We start from the raw sequence: 17538 nt of genomic DNA, 5'->3' as shown, positions 1-17538 counted from the left end.
AATGTGAACATGGAAGGAAACATCAAATCCAAGACACCGGCACTTTCCCACTTGTGTCGTTGGTTTCCGTCTAACCATCCCTAGCAGCCCGCTGTACTGTACCGTAGTCCACTAAACCTACTAAGGTACCTGGACATTCCATCCTCCATCAAACCCCCATCTGTTTGTTAACCCCCAGTCGGTCTTCTTTTTCTCACTCTCGAATCATTACCCCAAGGTGGCCCACCATGACTAGGTATCTCAAGCCCACTTGGAACTCATTACAAATGCTCTTGGGATGATAGTCCAGACATCGTCATCTTTAGGTCCATTCTTGCATCAAATCCTGCGGTGTGAAACAATTTGATTGTCACCCGCACAGAGAGGCTCTCGGCCAAGCCTGTTACATCCAAGAATTGGACCGAATTTCAAAGAGAGCCTCCTAGTTCGTGTTGAACATGGAAGCCAATCACATGCCACAGTTATATCAACTTTGGAAAGCTTGCAGAGCTTGTGGCAAACCCAGAACACAGACGCACCGCCAATGCAAATATGGTGGGGTCCCGGGCAGTGGTTCTGACTTGGGTTTGGCCTGTTTTGCTTTGTTACTGTGCATTTGCTTTGCTTGCTTCACCTGTACTCAACAGAAGGCAAGCGACAGACAAGGGCGCTCGATCCCTGATGTCTATACCAGGCTTGGCTGGTCCGCTGCTCCTTCCTCTCCGCTGCATCCGCCATCGTCGTCGTCGACCGCAGGCCTCGATGACATATGCTAATAATGTCGGTTCCCCGGCCTTGCTGCTGTTGGCTGCTGGTGAGCATTTGTTCGTATTGGAGGGGTGGGGTTGAAGACATGCCATTCTAGCCAAACCCCAACTACAACTACAATTGAGCGACCAGCATCTTCGGATACACATTTTGATATACGCCAGCCTCATGTGCTCCGCCATCAGCGGTGCAAACAGTTGGCAAGGAGCTTGATGTGGATGCTGAAGGCTTGGTTATGCGGTCCTTCTGCTGAGTCTCACAAGGTAATCTAACTGTCACAAAAGATCATGCTTTGAGACAGCAACCAAGGGCTTTTGCCAACTAATTACACTTGTCTTTGTATTACCCAATCGTCAACAGATACCATTATTTGGACCTGAGAACTTCCTAGGTAAGCTTCACGTCTTTGGACCAACCCAAAGAGGCGTTAATCGACTTCAAAGGCTAATGTTCTATTCCCGCCAGCCACATATTTACCATCAAACACCGGATTAAGGCGCCGTCTAACCTGACGATATTAGCGACCTGGGCACTATTTAACGACTGCCACAACTTCTCACCACTAGACATCGCTGGTCCGGGTGCCGTCCTGGCGCTTCCACAGTCGAAAAGTTGACTACCTTGCGAATTCCATATGGGCCGCGAAGCCGTGTGACACCATAAGCTTTATTGCAGACAAAGAATGTCCCAAAGCAAATCACTTCATTAGGCATGTAATCCGTCCGCCCACGGCTACAAAATTCGCCCCGAATATGCATCCACACGTCTACGGCATTCAATCACACCATTGCTACGATACGGCATTTCAACTTGTCGGGCACTGATTGAATGATCACACCCGCAGGTCGCACGCGCAGCTCTTGGTGGCTCGCCAGTACGCAAATGGGGCCAGCCTTTGTGCGGTTATTAACATAAATGCCTCCCCATATCCCGATACCTTGGTCTCGTTGTCCGCTTCAGAGATCACTCATCAAATGTATGTACAAAACAGGTCGTTTCATGGTGCACCAACCGGTTGGTAGCGTCGCATGTTGAGCTTCCATTGGTTCATTTACTCCCCTTAAGTTTACCGACACAACTTTCACGGTCCCAAGGTATACATACTGTAGTGCTTAATCCTCGCTGCTATCAGAACCAACCACTGGGCCTCAAATGAGAGTCTTTTAATCTGGCTGGGCTAGTTCCGCCATCTTTATCTGCGGCCCAACCCCATTAATGATGGGCCTAATAAAGGCCAAATGTCGATGAGTGATGATGCACGGTTGGTCGATCGAAGCCACTCGAGGCAGATTGCAGCTGTTTGGGGCGGAGAAGCATTTCACAAAACACCCAATTCTTGGATGGACACCAGTCCGGAGGTTTGCCTATATCAATAGGTAGCATGGCATGGAGGGATAATCACACCTCGTAACGAAATAAAGATGGCTCTTCCAATGGATCAACAAGTGACTCGGAATTCGTAAGAACAGGGTTTCTCTTGACCCCTTGTTCAGCCGAATAACGAGGCCAAGCTAATACCAGCATCGTGTTCCGTGATGCGAGCTTTTGGTTCAGCGTGGAGAGACAAGTCTGATCCACTTGACACTTTACCTTTGATAGCAATCCACATGCTCTCAGGCCATGTAGCCTATATCACTCACCCACTCGGCGCCCACGCCCTTGGACATGCGCGATACTGATTCAAGTGTGAGGAATTTGTGATGCAGGGATGTCCAGGCCTGGGCGAAATCCCACGCTTACAGCCCCCATCAGTTGTCTTCTGATGGGCTGTAAGTCGTCGTGCCGTCCTACGTACATGACCGAGATAAAATTTCCAGGGTGGCTCGTCCCTGCTTCACTATTGATTGACATCAATCTCTTGGTGGTCAAAAACGGCACTGATCTGGCTCGGACGCTACCTTTTGCGCCGTCTTGGCGTTGTCCGCTTGAATACTCAGATCACTGGTGCACGGGTTTGACTTGTTACTATGTATGGGACGAAATAGCAAATTTACAACAACACATTTACAATCGCCGGGTGGCGATATCGGAAGCCTGTTGGTGGCCCATGGCCTCTTCATGTTGACACTCATTTCAATCGGCACGGTGTCCATCGTGATATGGCGATTTAATCTTTCACATTGGCATTGAAACATCATCAGCCTCGCAGCTTAGGCTCGCCCTTTGCATGATTTTGACAATGGGGGTTGGTTTAAACCATATTATAGGGGGGGATTACTGAAAAGTGTGAACTGGCAGCTCCATCGTAGCTGGAACGATGTAGAAACATGCATCAGTATCAGCTTTGGCGGTTAAGAACCGACGAATATCATGCTCGCTACCACAGGGTAGGTAACATGGTTGTCGGATAACCCTGGCCATTTCATCAGTGACCCAATCGGAAGACACAAAGTCTTGGAGGTTCAACTGGTCATGATGCCCCTCCCCCTCGCCCTCGATATGACTTTGCATCTTGAGTTTCAGGCCCATGTTTTGTTCAACGATGGAATAACGAAGTGACGATCAGCGAAGTCATCAGCCTGATACGGAGTAGTGATAGATAGAATCGACACAACTCGTGCTAATACCAACATGTGGTCATCCTTGTCCAAGCCACCCTTGGCTAGATGAACAAGGGCGTTTAAAGCCATGTCGACCCCTCTTCAAAACTTGAGATTGGCAGACTTCTACAGTTGGCCGCAACTGTTGCCTTGGCTAACTCTACCCATACAAAGGGAGTTGAGGCAAGTCTCCGTGGTTCCCAAGGGAGTCAGTCTGCACTCTGCATTCAAGTCAAGAAGAAGTCTGAGGAGGGAGGGAGGCCCATGCAAGCACTTAACGCGCGGCGCGTTTAGCCGGCGTTAGACGGGGAGACTGACGCCATGATCCGGGGCCCTTTCTCTTCCTTTTACCTCCCTTTGTCGCTGATCTATTCTGATCTGATCACGTCTAGGTTTTACGCCCCCCCTTGAATCATGTTTTGTTGGGTGGCAGACGGTGGCAGAATTCACTCTGTTCTTTTCTCTATGAGCCCTGAACTTTTGATTTGCTCTGTCTGTGGGGCGCACCCTGCCTTCACATTCAGTAGTACTGTCTCGTCCCGAGCTGAACTGAGATCAGGCTTGAGCTTGGGCTTGCTTAACTTAGCCAGGTCAGGTCAGGTCAGGGTTAATGCTGATGCGGATGCAGGATTATCTTTGTTGTCTCGCGTGCGTATGTTTCTAAAACAACATATGCATGCAACGCACGACTCGCAATATCGGAACGTGCTCATTTCAGGCCGCCCCCTCATCATGAGACCTCGTCATCGAAGAGATTGCCGCTCGTTGTGCAGGACTCCTCCTCCTCTCAAGTCTCGTGCTGGATGAGTGCATATCCGTGTCTGAGAATTTACAACATCAAGTCAGCGACCGATCTTCAACTTATTTCATGCCTTTGGGAGCCACGCAACCGATACGGTTGTGTTTCATTATCTTCTTTTGCTTTGTGTACTTGTTTCGGTTCGCCTTGGCTCGGATCATGGGATTATCTGACTGCATATACATAGTAGTCCTTGACTAAGCCAAGTGGCTTGCCGAGAGGATGGCGGTGTTGAGGCTTTGATAGCTTTTGACTTCAATAGACGCCGGATTGCGTATGCCCCTCATGCATATGTATGCGACGAAAGGAGAAAGGATGTCTTCTTCATTCCAGATCGAAATCCTTGGGGTGACCATTGGATAATTCTGTCAGCACAAAGGTACTAACAAATGTATACCCTGAAGCCTGGCTGCAAGGGCATAGCGAATGGGAGAACCGTCACCCGGCTGCTGCAGCCTGGGGTTGCCATCGTGTAAAAATCTCGCCGGCTGCCTCTTGTTGACGACTTCCACATCATAGTGCACCTATGTCTACATGCCCAGACGGAATTTTGGTGCAGATATTCACGGATGGATATGAAGTGGACGCAGGCTGCATGAGTATTCCATGAAGAGCCAGACACCTATGATTTTATATGTGAGGTAACCTGCGTATATTTGCATATTGACCGTCTGTTTAGTGGTTTGAGCTGAAAAGTACCAATGTTGCATTCATCCCAAACGCCTGTCAATCTATCTACTCACATCGCAGCAAGCGTTATCACCCGGACGACACTGCAATCTATCGCTTCGACCCAGATACGATACCATAAACCCGCTCAAGAAGCTATATCCATAGCCGAGCATTTGAAGCCAATGGCGAGCTGCGTCGCTTCATATTGTTTACTGTCTTCAATACCAAACCATATTCGAAGAATAACAAAACGAACATCACGAACAGCTTATACAAGCGCCCCGAGGCTGGGCTTCTGAAGTTGACAGGGGGAATATCTTCACCAGCTGTCATAGGATGAAGAACCCCCCAGCCGTGACCCGACCCCCCAAGAAGCATATCATATTTCCCCGAGGCGATAAGTGTTGCGTACAAGCGAGAACTGGATATGTTGAAGCTATCCTACGAGTATCTCCTGCGAAAAGAGGAAAGCCCTACCGGATAGGAACATGAACACATGGCCAAACATGATGTCGATTGGCCGTGCCCAAAGCAAGACAATAATGTCTTTTGAGTCGTTTCTACACAAGGAAAACCTTGGAAGCCAGCTCGTCGGCAACTTTCGAGTCGGGAGCCAGTCGGGAGCTTTTAAGAAAGATGACTGGCACGGTTAACCAAAACGGTATTTGTTCGCAACTCGAGTAATAAGATGGCCTGATTTATCGATGAGTGATATAGCAAAGGTAATGAGTCCAGCCTTTTTCTAGCCAGGTACCACTCAGATAGCTCTATGTGTTCGTACGATCTGGCTTGGTCTTCAAAAGACAACCTTAGTTGTTGGTGGTCGAATGTCAGTGTCTCGGAAGACGAGCGAAGATAGCCCTGCGATGTATTGAGATACAAGTAGGATGTCCTATTTCGTACCATTTGTCCAAATGATCGCAGACCTGAATTTGGCATTGGTGCCTGGATGAGTGTGACTGAAATCGTGTCAAGTTATCTGTTAGTGGCACAAGTCTCAACATGGCTGTCTCGCAGGAGGTGATCAAGTAAATCAAAACCCAGGGTGGTTTGTTCCGGTGCTCTATATAACCATCTCCAACGACATTTAAGAGACAGAGACAGAGAAACTGGGCGATGCATGCCTTGATGAGATGTAGGAACCCGTAGCACGTGTTACATGTCCGCCTTGCAACAGGCTCACACAGAGACATACTGAAATGATATATACTACAAGACAATTGTAATAAGGCAGAGTAAGTGTATTGTATTGTGTTTATTACTGCCAGCTCATCAATCTGCATATTACCGCCTAATTAGTTGCTTGTCCTTGTCCCTGTACTTGTGTCTGTGACATTCGTCCCATCTTGTGATTTGTTGGTCTTCAAGACGATGCGATTGGGGGTACAGAGTATCCAGTTTCACGTTCCTGTATTTTTCCCCTCAAGGTCGGGTCTTCGGCATGAACTCCATTAAGTGGAAACCTGGTGTGTGACGTCTTGATACAGGCCAGGGTAAGGGTTCTGGTACTGTACTGGGTCTGGGCCTACCAGGGTCTTTTTTACATAGATTGGTACGTTGATGTCGAGGCTTGGACGGATAGATACAGAGAAGAGGCCTCTTTGATTCCGAATTAACCGTATGAAATCCTTCTCGCCCTGTTGGAACTGAGGAGATGAGTTCCGGAAGTCTAAAGGTTACATGCGTATTCCATCAGAGGGACAATCAGGACTTGATTTGGCTCCCCGTATTCTCCCCGCATAAGTTAGCTAAGTTAAGCGGTTTCTAAGTTAGGAGCAACGTTGAGTCTGAGAGATCTACATACACAGACTTGTCCAAGCCACTGACTGAAACCCGTATTCATAAACCGCTCGTTGTTCCCAACATATTCCTCCCAACCGCGGTTCCTTAGACGTCGAGTCTGAGTGAATTCATAATCTGTTCTCAACACCAAATCTTCCTCATTGTGATATCTCCGCGGTGTTCCCGTTTATTTCCTACGTCATACCTTCAACTAGGACATCCCTGTTCTTAGTCAAGCTCATTATCCTGTCTGCCAGAACAGATAATTGGTTTTTCAACTAATTCGTGGGTCTGGCCATTCGAATTCCTCGTGAGAAATCGCCCTGGCCGAGGACTGATTCTTTACAGTCCTGGTCCTTGTTCAACAAAATATTTTCCCTCCACTTTAGCCTCAGATTGCCGAAGACCTGAAAACGAAACCCAATCGGGCATTAAAAACAGAAGGAATTGGGCCACAAATTGAATCCCATATAATCAAACCTTCGAAACTTCAGCAGAGTTGTAACTGCACTTCTTTCGATACACTAGCGAGTCTTGGCCAAGATGCAGCGCTCTGGCTCGTTCGAGAGGCGCAGTTCTATCAACCGGAGACCATCGCCAAGTCCTTCACCAATTCCTACGCCATCATCTAGAACTCGAACACCTTCTCCTTCTCGTGGTCGACCTCGAGGTAGCAAACCTCCTTCTTCACGACCAGTCTCACGTTCGAAATCTCGGGGACGGTCCTCTTCACGCTCAAGTTCACAATCGCCATCTCGCCGCAAGAAGCGTAGCGATGACCACCACCATCATCATGGTCTTTTCAAAACCACTGCTGGTCTGCTAGCAGGAATTGGCGTTGCTACCGTGATAGCCCATAAGGTCTGGCCAAAGGGCGTTCTGCACGGCGACCATGAAGACTGGGAGCATTCTTCTGCCAAGCATCACAGGAAACCAACACGCCGTCGTCGCTCACCTGAGAATGCTGAGCGTGTGTATGAACGCACTACAAGACGGCATGGTGATGTTGTCTACCAAGAAGAGGTCAGCCGTAGACGGCCTCAAGGCTATGAGAGGATGCCGCAGGAGCACGTAAGGATACGTCATCATGCTGAACGGATACCTTATCCTCCTGATGACTATTATGTTCAGGAGCAGTCTTTCTATCCTGCCGAACGCAGAAGGACTGTTGCTCAGCCTGCTCCTTATCCTCCTCAGTGGTGATACACTGATGGAGATGAGAAACTTACGATGTATTTACGTTGATATGATCTTTATTTATGTTAAGTGGGAAATGGGGTGGTTTATTTTGACCTACTGGCGGCGAACTGGCATAGGATCTGGGCGGACTGGCGATTGCGTTAATCATTTCTTTACAAACACACTGGCATTTCGATAAGCACATGCACAAGCGAATTTTTAATATATATCTTGAGTGTATTGTAATACTCGTTCATGGTGGTTCTATGTTATGCTATCATACCCAAACTCCGCTCGAAAACCACAGTTGCCGTCCTGTATACCTGCTCATCATGAGAACCTCCTAAATCACTACGCATTCCGTATATACCACATAACCCATCATATATCGCTTGTCCCCGGAGATGACGGAGCACTGCCAGGCGATTCCCCCGTCACCTCTTGTGGTGCTGCACTCTGTACAGCCTCCCTCCAGCCTTCACCAGCGGTGTGTCTTACAAAGACTGCGTTGAGAGTATCTCCAAAATACCTCTCACGGCGGGTTGTCCTCCTCTCGCCTCCTTCCATGGCCGAGTATGCACTGCGTGTGGTGCGCATCCTCTTTCGTGTGCCGCCTTCGCTTAGTAGGTTACTCAACTTGAGCCGCTCTTGCATCAGGGTGTTGTCAAACTCCACGATCCCGCGGACCCATGGCGCCACATCTAAAACAATGAGTGCTGTGGTCCGGTCGAACACTGATGGGTCAAGATAACTGGCGTAGGTTGTCTTTTCGTTTATAGCAATAGGGTCGAATGCATGAGCTAGGTCCATGCGATCCATGGGCCGGATCTGAGGCTCAAACGAGTGATCAAGAGACTGGACGACTCGCTCCTCCGTTAACGGCTCGAGAAGAGGGGTGGCGGTCGTATCGAGTTCCAGTGAAATATCGAAAAGTGTCTGTCTGGCCAGGGATTTGACAGTGAAGGAAAGGTCAACGCTAGGCGATGAATACAAGGTCTTAGGGTCTGCCTCAAGAAGTCGACGCCCGAGTATGAAATCATCCCGCATCTTGACTGGAATTTCAGGCAGTTCTGGATCTATCGTTTCCTGAAGATTGATGCCCAACGTGCCGCTTGATAGCAAATCTGCATCGCCCATTGAAGTGTAGAACTCATCCATAATCGTCAGCGCCTCGAGCCTCTTGCTTTGTTTTGAGACGGTATGAGATATACCATCCGCCCATGAATGCAAGTTCAACGAGTTATCCCAGTCACCCATGTCAAGTGCCCAAGAGTCCCATGACTGCTTCAATGCTTCTTCCTCAGACTTCATTGGGTCGGGACAAGTAGCTATCAGATCTCGACCGATCCAGCCCAAACCCTTGCAATAAGTCTCTTCGCTCAACACTCGTACCACGTCCCCGTTCTCATCTAAATCAGATCCCTTAGGCCATCGCAGGTAGAACCAATCGTTTCCTCCCTTGCGATCCCCAACTCCAATTTGGCACCAGTAGTTGAGCTCTGTTAGCGAAGCCCTGAGATCGTGTTTGCGAGACTTGTACAATGCTTCGACCGCTGTGCGTCGTAAAATGTGACCCTCGTTAGCTGCTGTTAGAAGGCAAAGGTCGACAGCAAGATCGGTAGGCGGGGGCGAGAAACGGAAAATGCCATGAAGGTTGAGAGTCTGAAGCGGCACCAACTTTTCGTCGTTGCAAGTCAGGATAAACGGTCGTTTCGATTGCGCCATCATGCTCGTCAATGTCGCCCAGAACTGCTTATCTTCTTCGTATAGAATATCCACCTCCTCCAGTAGAATCAATGACTGTTTCTGACTCTTAGTCGAACTGGCCTTTGTCGTCTCTGCCTGCTTTTCTTCAATAGACTTCTTGATCGTTGGTTTGGAGGCTGTCTTCTTCTGGAAGAAGCTGGTCATTGTGCCCTGTTTTCCAGCCTTTACGTCGCGCGCCACCTCATCCTGTTCTGTGATTTTAGAGTCGTCCTGTGTGCGATGTTGCTGAACGAGATGATTGCGCGTCATATCGCCAACCTTCTCTAGGATATCTTTACCGCTTCGCCGGCTTCCAGGATGGATTTCGAAGATCTCGAAGCCCAATTCTTTGGCTATAGCGTAGACAGTTGCTGTCTTACCACACCCATGGGGGCCACTGATAACGACGGCATTTGTCAGGCGTTCTTGGTCCTTGGCTCCCTTTGCCATGTCACCATTTCGAACAACTGTCTTCCTCAGCAGGCCTGAGCCAGTAGGTGCCCAGTCATCCTCATTTTCAGAAACCTCTCCCATTTCATTTGCCTCCTCTTCGCTGCTGACGATAAAGTCATCCAAGTCATCTTTCTTCCTCTTCTTTTTCGGGGCTGCCTTGGGCTTCGCCTTCTTCTTGGCTGTAAGATTATCTTGGCCTGCCGAAATTACAGATTGGACTTGGAGTGTTTGCAGCCACTCTTTGAGTAGGAGAGCTTCCTTGCCACCCTGTAGAATTTCCGACGCCGTGGTTGGAGCGTATTTGTGTGTCCAAGCTAATGATTCGCATGTTGATCGGTCGTATGCGGAGAGATTTGTCTCAAGTGATTGATGTAGACGGTGAATTGCAGGATGTGTGTTTCTTGTATGCACAGTGATATTGTCAGCTAAGTCGTCGTCGTCCTGGACAGCAGCATGTCGTAATGTTCGTAATTCTGAGCGGATGCGTTGCTGGAGTTTTCGACCACTTTCGAAGTGCCGGGAAGGTTTACGCAGCTCCTCGGGCACCGGTTCAAAACGGTCATCATTCCTGGGAAGCAAATCATAAATAGCCGTAAAATCCATGCTGGAGCGAAATCGATCCAAGACAGACTCTTCAGGATTTACCGTTACAGTAGAGCCCTTGGACTTCTTACTCATGTGCTCGTCAGAGAGCGATGCTGTCGGCTCAAGTTCAACGTCAAAGCCTCGAACGTGAGCCATCCCCTTAGCAGGCCAAAGAGGCTGCATAGCACCAGGGACTTTCATGACGCCTGTTCTGGCTCCAAACCGCGGCGCCTGTTTGTTCACTGCGAAGGGATTTCGTGCCTTTTTCGGAGACATTGGCGTGGACATTGAGACTACTTGACGCGTCGAAGGCGAGCGTTTCTCGACAGCAGCTTCCTCCACCTTCATAACCTGCTTTGCCTTCCCCATAAAGAGCGGATGTGTGGTCTTAGTCTTTGAAGCATCCTGGGTGGTAGGGGTTTCCTTCGACTTCTTTCCTCGTTTCTTCGGCGGGGTTGGAGGGAATAAGATCTTGCCATCCATGATTTGGGAGATCTTGTCGCCCAGCTCTTTGCGACTGGAATCGTCATGTCCGTATTTCAAGCACACTATTCGGGAAGGGGCATATTTTGGTCTGGTCCTAGGTGGAGACCTCAATGTCCCAGTCCTCAAGTTCAATTTCATAATCTTTGCTGTGTTGGCGTTGGTATCGGTATTGGGGAGGCTCGAAGGTTTGGCGGTAATCGAATTCGTATCACTCTCGATAGAGTTGGCAAGGGAGTTGTTTGTCGAGGGAGTCGAAGTACCACCAGCAACGGAGCCAACAGGCTTCAGGCCAAGGCTCTGCTCGATTGTCGCGTTGCCAGAAGTTGCGTGCCCTTGGGTCTGGCGTGTTCGCCGTTGTTTCTTCGGTTCAGACTCATCCTGGGGGAGAGGTGTTTCGGTCTTCCTTCGTTTCCTTCCGTTCTGTCCTTCCGATTCTAGCTGGATGTCGTCGTGAGGAGTTCCATTGCTCGTAGAGGAATCGGAGATAACTATTTCGGAGGCAGGGCCTTTAGTAAAGAAAGGATGAACTTTCTTTACCTCTGGCTCCCTAATGCCTTCTTGGGCCATCCTTTCGACCAAGATGGATCCCATTGATGCGCGAAAGACTGCAGGCGTATCTGTAAGCATGAAAAGCTAACGGTCATGGAACGTTAAGGGTTTATGTACCTTAAGTTGAGAGTCCAACCACCATTTCACGAATACAATTTTAAAAGCGAGAGTTGGTTAAAAAGAGGAGAACAAGGATGTGACAAGGGAATTATAGAAACAGAAAACGAAAGACTCCAATATGAAGTGTACTTGTCTTGGTAAAAGGGAACCGAAAGCGTTGCCCGTGGATATTAGACGTTTAAAGAGGTTGACCATGGGTTCGCGTTAAAGTGGTGACCACTGAACGCGTCTTCACGCGCTAAAGTACGTGCCTTTGCTCTACGTCAGGGATTAGGTTCAGTGCATCTGTTCGGGGGGCAGGTCCTGGTGGGTCCAAGACAACTCCTCGCCCCACCACCGGAATTTGTTTCGGTCCGCTCCAACTTTTTTTTTTGTGAAGCTTTACTTATCGATCGCCAAAGGAAAATTGCAGGTCGAAATATTCGACTTACAGAACCGTTTCCTTTGGAGTCTGTGTTATATCCCAGAAACACAGTACCGCAGTCGCCATGGCCTCCGAGTACAGAATACATAAGCCTTTTGTGCTGGCGACTCTTCCTCGTCCTTTGGACCATACTGAAGGTCGCATCGTTGCTCGAGAAGTCTACGGTTTGCGCGATGGTCAGAAGAAGAGAAGAGGACAGAATTGGTTGTTGGTGTAGACGGAGAGACTGCCAGTATTTACGACGTATGTTCTACTATTGGGAGTCATCTCAAATATCACTAACAATGTACAGGTTCCAGCTTCCAACTTGATCACCTCGTATCCTATCCCACCTCAAGAATCATTTACTTGCGCTCCTTACTCTGTTAGAATCCGACGATCAGGCAACAACGATGTTTCTCGATACACATACATCTCAACCCGCGACTCTACCGGCCAAAAGATCACACTCTTCAAGGACGTTGTGCAACACGATGGCAAGACAATCTCTACCACGACTGCCTCTCCCACTCTCAAGACTTCATCTGTTCAGTACATCACTTGCGCTTCTAGTGTATCCGAGACTGCAAGTGTCGGCGACGTGATCGCCGTTTGCCAGAATGGAGAGTTCGTTTCACTCTCCTCCGAGACCCTTGCGATCCAGTGGACTTCGTCATCGAAAACAGCCGTGCAGGACGCTGTCGCGACCCAGATCGAAAACTTCGAAGTGGACTATATCACCTCAGGTACACTCGCCGAGTTCCGCGAAGGAATCTTCAAGGACAAGCCCGAGATTTTCAGTGCGCTGCCCAAGACCCCCAATTTCGAGCCAGAGCTGGTTGCTCTTGTGTCGAAAACCCTGAGCCAAGGACAGGAGAGCCGGCACTCAGTCATTGTCGCTGTAGCCTCGAGCGCTTGTTCAACTCCCTCGGACATTCAGAAGCTGTCGCCTCTCGAGATTGCTCCTGTCGGTGCCCCATCCCCTCGTGGCACTGACAAATCCACCTACCAGGTCGACGTACAAGCCGCATTGCTCTTGCAGCTGCAGGAAGGGTCTCTCAGCATTTACGACCTGACTACACCAGTCCCGAAGCTTAAGTCGGTCGTCCAAATGGACAATGCAACCTCTTTCGCTCGCCTGTCCCGACCATTCGTCCTATCATGCTCACTCGAGTCTATCGGCCTTTACAATCACCAGTATCGCTCGGTTCATGCCAATGCACCCCTTGATCTGTCGGAGGTTTTCTCTGAAGGAGAGAAGCCCCAATCATGCCACTTGATCAGTTATTTGAGAAGCCAGGAATTGGTTGTTGCTCTGGTAGATAACGTTCTTGTATCAATCCAGATCGAACCTCCTAGGAGCCACGGCAAGCGACGCAAGCAGGGTCTTCTGATCGACTCTATTGGTCGCGGAGCTGCCACTGAGATTCCTGCTAAGAGGATTAAATCAGATAAGCTTGCAGCAGAATTCTCCAAGTACGTTCCTGGCTCGATGACAGAGAAGTATATGGCCAAGCTCCGCAAAGAGCTTGAGGTAGCCGACGAACATCTTTCCAAGGGCGATCTTGGTGAATGGGAACAGTTGTTGCGTAGCCGTTTCCATGTGGGCCTGCGACGCGCCGCCGAAAGCAACGACGACAAGGACTCCCAAGAACTTCCCGAGTGGGACTGGTTGACAGGAGGATCGTCATATGCCGTTGTTGACCGGCGTTGGGTTTTGTATGCTATTGGGCGGACCTTTTCCATGTCAATGACTGAAGCTGCGGAAGCACGACCCAAGCTGCAGCTCATCCTACCCGACACAAACGTTACGTCTTACCTCGTTGTTGCTGGACACCTGACCCTCTCCAACTTGAAGGCTGCTTTCAAAGACGAGTTCGACGTAGGAGCTCTTGACAGCAAAGCCATTGTCGAGGACCTCCTAACAAGCTTGACCGATGCTGATCCATCAATGACGTTGGTGTTGAACTATCTCCAGGCTACACCACTCGGCGAGTTGGAGCTGCTCCTTGCCATCCGAGCTCTGATGCTCAACCTTGGCGCCATTCCTGATTCCAAGAAGGCGGCTACTACCAAGCTTTTACAAAATGAGGCACATGACGGGGCTGAAAATTACGACATGGACCTCGACGATCTTGAGCGGGATCTTGCCATCACTGAGTACTACCTTGGAGACGACAGCAGTAGCCGTGGGCGAGGACTCACGTTGGCCTTCGCTAAACTCTGGCGTTTGCCGGCAGTGAATACAGTCAAGGCAATGCGAGCTACACTCAAGACAGAGGAGATCCTCTCTTTAATCCACACACTCCGAATTGAGCTTTGCCGTGGAGCATGGGTAACCAAGTATCTCGACACGACAACCTTTGATACTGAAGGCGGCGATCCGCCTCCGGACGGTGTGATCGCTCTACTTACAGACCTTATCAGTCGGTGCGTCGACGCTATTGGCGCCGGAGGATGGTTGTTGAACGATGCGATCTTGAGTGACAAGTCCGAGACCGGCGACCTACTGACAGGGCTGAGAAACGAAGTGAGGGTCGCCCTCGAAGGTCTCGAGGAGGCTGTAATTCTTAACAGCTGGGTTAGCGAGACACTCCGATACGGACAAGCTGTGCAGAAGAGCGGTGCTGGACGGCCAGTACGGAACACAAACGCGCCAGTTTCCATGAAGCTGGAGGGCAAGGAGTCTCGACTGCTTCCTCTCGGTTTCAAGACGAAGCAACTCCCTAGCAAGAGCAAGGTGGTGTCAGGTGGAGAGGTGGTGCAGCGCAGCACGCGAGAGACAGGCCATCTGATCAGTCAGAAGGTGGAAGAATACTCGCTAGAGAAGCTAGCAATCTAAAGCTCGAAGAACAGGGAGTTTTCCCAAAAGGCAACCAAAAGATTTACGCTACTCAGGCTTTCACCTGTAAGCACGTTGCCGGCCTGCGATACCACACGCCATGCGGCTGAAAGTCGTGGTATTCAATCCGACACCAACGAGACTAGCCGTTGGGCTTGGCATCCGATGGGGATTGGAAGATGCGAGGCGAATTTACGCCCAGCGACTGTGGTAAAGCTTCAAAGGACGCGGGGCGGTATCAAAGGCGATAGAGATCGGCTACACACGGCGCATGTCAGAGTGAGAGCAGAGGGTGTGTGTGGGAGTGTTAATTAGAATCACATGTTGATGAGCATTTAGTATAGGATGTCTCTTATTTACAGCGATAATGCCAGCTCAGTATGGAGGAGTTGTTAGCTGCATTTGTCAATTCATCAATGTTATGTCAGAGTTAGAAGAAAATAAAAAGAGGCGTTTTAAAAGATTGGAGGATCCAATGTCGGCTTCACAGATAGGTGTGCAACCAATACTGCAAGCAATCGGTTACTGCGTGACATATAATGCGATGATAATTCGCTTTTCCATAAGGCATCGGCAGATTCTGAACACCGACAATTGAAAACATTTGATGGTCTCGGAACATTGCGACGGGCCACGCAATGAGACGGCCTATCATGGTACACCGAGAGGTCAAGATGCCGTGATGAGAAGGCAACAAGCCCACTGATCAGGTCTGTACTGCGGTTACGTGCAGCATATGAATGCGCACTGCACAGTACTAAGCACAATACAGACGTGGTAGTTGATCAAGAGTTGCATGTTTTTAGGCTCATCGGAGAGTGACGTATTGATCTTGCATGGTGAGTCACTGCGTCTTATCAAATGTCAAAAGTACATGACAGTCGATGGCAGAGCCTCAATAGAAGAATAAAAAGTATGACATTGGATCAGCGTCAGAGTTGATGGGGAGTCTCATAGGCAACAGCACGCTACGAAGTCGAGATCGTTTCTTCAAGACCATTTTACGAGCACAGCCTGTTTGGTGGTCAAAGCTGTCGCGGAAGACTTGCCGGCATGCAAGTCGTGGTGGCTAATGCACAGAGCCGAGCTTCCAAACAAACAACGAGGCTTGGTTCCTTTGGGAGAGATGAAGGCTGCAGTGAGCCGAGGATGGGTTCAAGTGCAGTGGGGAAGAAGAGGAAAGGCATACTGTAAGCAATGCAAGCAAGTATGCTGTACATGACATAGAACAAGAATGGAGACAGAAAAGTGACAGTGACAGCGCAGAAGCCCTGCATTGCAGATCGGTTTCGGGTTGCTCGGTAGGTATGGATGGAGGTGTACAGTACATTTCAGAGCGAAGAGGTACTGTCTATGCTTTTAGTAAAAAGACGAAGTTCTCACAAGGACGAGACTAAAAGCGAATGGGGAGTGCATTGCGAAAGTTTACTGGTGTTCTAGAAGGCGGAGAGAGGATGACAAATGGAGCACCAGCAATGGAAGCGAGCCGAGCCAAGCTAAGACTGCCTAAGAGAGCCCGAGGCCGAGTACGAGGGGAGAGAAGAGGAGACAAGACAAACGATGATGTCCTTTCCCAAGAGGCTGGTTCTCTCGATCTGTGAATGAGCAACGCAATCAAGTCATGATGTTATTAAGTACTGTCTGTACCTGTGCCTTAATCTGGCAGATAGTGATGAAATGATAGACAGGAGTCGACAAAAGCTGAAACACTTTGACTTACTTTCTCTCCGGATAAAGGACCCTGGAACCGTTTGTCCCTGGATTAAACTAAAGGCGTCATCTTGACTTTTTCTCTCTCTCTTGATGCCGCTAAATTAGAGAATGCCCCACGCAACGCCCCGTTGCCGAGCGGGTGGCGCAGCGAGACACTTAGAGGCAAAATTGGAATATGCCAGAAGGCAACGGTTTCTTTCGTATCACTTTACGAGGGTACCAATTAATACAGACCAAACGACAGGAATTTAGGAGAAGGGAGAGGTAAAGTCAAAGAGGGTGATCATAAGCTATTGCAGCAAGTATCAAATTCCAGTTGTGAACCCTGAAAGATCTCCCTGACCCAGGCATGGCCAGCCTTGTAGAGGCACAAGCGATGATGTAAGGCTGCTAGTGGACAGCGGCTACCTACGTCACTAGACCCAGGACCCAAGACAAAGACAGGGATGGAACGTTTCCCCACTACCTAATGAGTCCCCGGAAATAGGTTCGGTACAGTACAGATACAGAAGAAAGAAGATGGAACCCTGGACTTTTCAATGTGATGTTCATTGATTAATTTCTCCTAAAGGCAGGGGTGACTCTGAAGCAATGAAAGTGAAATCATCATCGCACGAGTAGATGTGTCGAGTGACATACTGAAGCAAGGAGTCGTCCGCCAAATGTCATGTATTGTAACTCTGTACTTGTACACTCTGATATAAGCGTGAGCGATGGAGGATGGTCACCCTCCATCTATTGCCCGGAACAGTTCAACCACATGCCCTGCACATGGAGGAAGTACAGTACCTCCAGTACCTGCCTTTTTACCAAACATGTTGTACTAAAATTTACACACCCACTTCCTTCCATCCATCTCATTCCATATCCTATCCCCATCCATAGACCGGGCCAACTCACGGGGTGCTCTTTCCTCTGCCTC

General features: G+C 49.2%; 3 protein-coding genes across 3 annotated transcripts; 2 read left to right on the top strand and 1 right to left on the bottom strand.

The window, feature by feature from the left end:
- Positions 1 to 7083: 7083 nt before the first annotated feature.
- On the top strand, positions 7084 to 7743 carry B0J16DRAFT_316935 (uncharacterized protein; the record flags this gene model as incomplete). The annotated part of the gene is made up of 1 exon (XM_046125345.1): positions 7084 to 7743. One exon carries the CDS (start codon positions 7084 to 7086, stop codon positions 7741 to 7743), a length of 660 nt encoding a protein of 219 aa, XP_045987178.1.
- Positions 7744 to 7963: 220 nt separating this feature from the next.
- Positions 7964 to 11832, bottom strand: B0J16DRAFT_74660 (uncharacterized protein). The gene is made up of 2 exons (XM_046134420.1): positions 11656 to 11832; positions 7964 to 11594 (listed from the first exon to the last, which is right to left on the bottom strand). Exon 2 carries the CDS (start codon positions 11578 to 11580, stop codon positions 8101 to 8103), a length of 3480 nt encoding a protein of 1159 aa, XP_045987177.1. The 5' UTR covers positions 11581 to 11594; positions 11656 to 11832; the 3' UTR covers positions 7964 to 8100.
- Positions 11833 to 12146: 314 nt separating this feature from the next.
- B0J16DRAFT_395249 (uncharacterized protein) lies at positions 12147 to 15145 on the top strand (the record flags this gene model as incomplete). The annotated part of the gene is made up of 2 exons (XM_046132181.1): positions 12147 to 12293; positions 12375 to 15145. The coding sequence occupies 2 exons, from the start codon at positions 12147 to 12149 to the stop codon at positions 14901 to 14903; spliced, it is 2676 nt and encodes an 891-aa protein (XP_045987176.1). The 3' UTR covers positions 14904 to 15145.
- Between the last annotated feature and the right edge of the window lie 2393 nt (positions 15146 to 17538).

The sequence above is a fragment of the Fusarium flagelliforme genome (genome assembly GCF_020744385.1).
Source record: "Fusarium flagelliforme strain FIESC 12 MPI-CAGE-AA-0113 chromosome Unknown B0J16scaffold_2, whole genome shotgun sequence".
Lineage (NCBI taxonomy): Eukaryota > Fungi > Ascomycota > Sordariomycetes > Hypocreales > Nectriaceae > Fusarium > Fusarium flagelliforme.
Note: the sequence above shows the minus strand (reverse complement) of the source record. Positions and strands in the feature narration are given on the sequence as shown.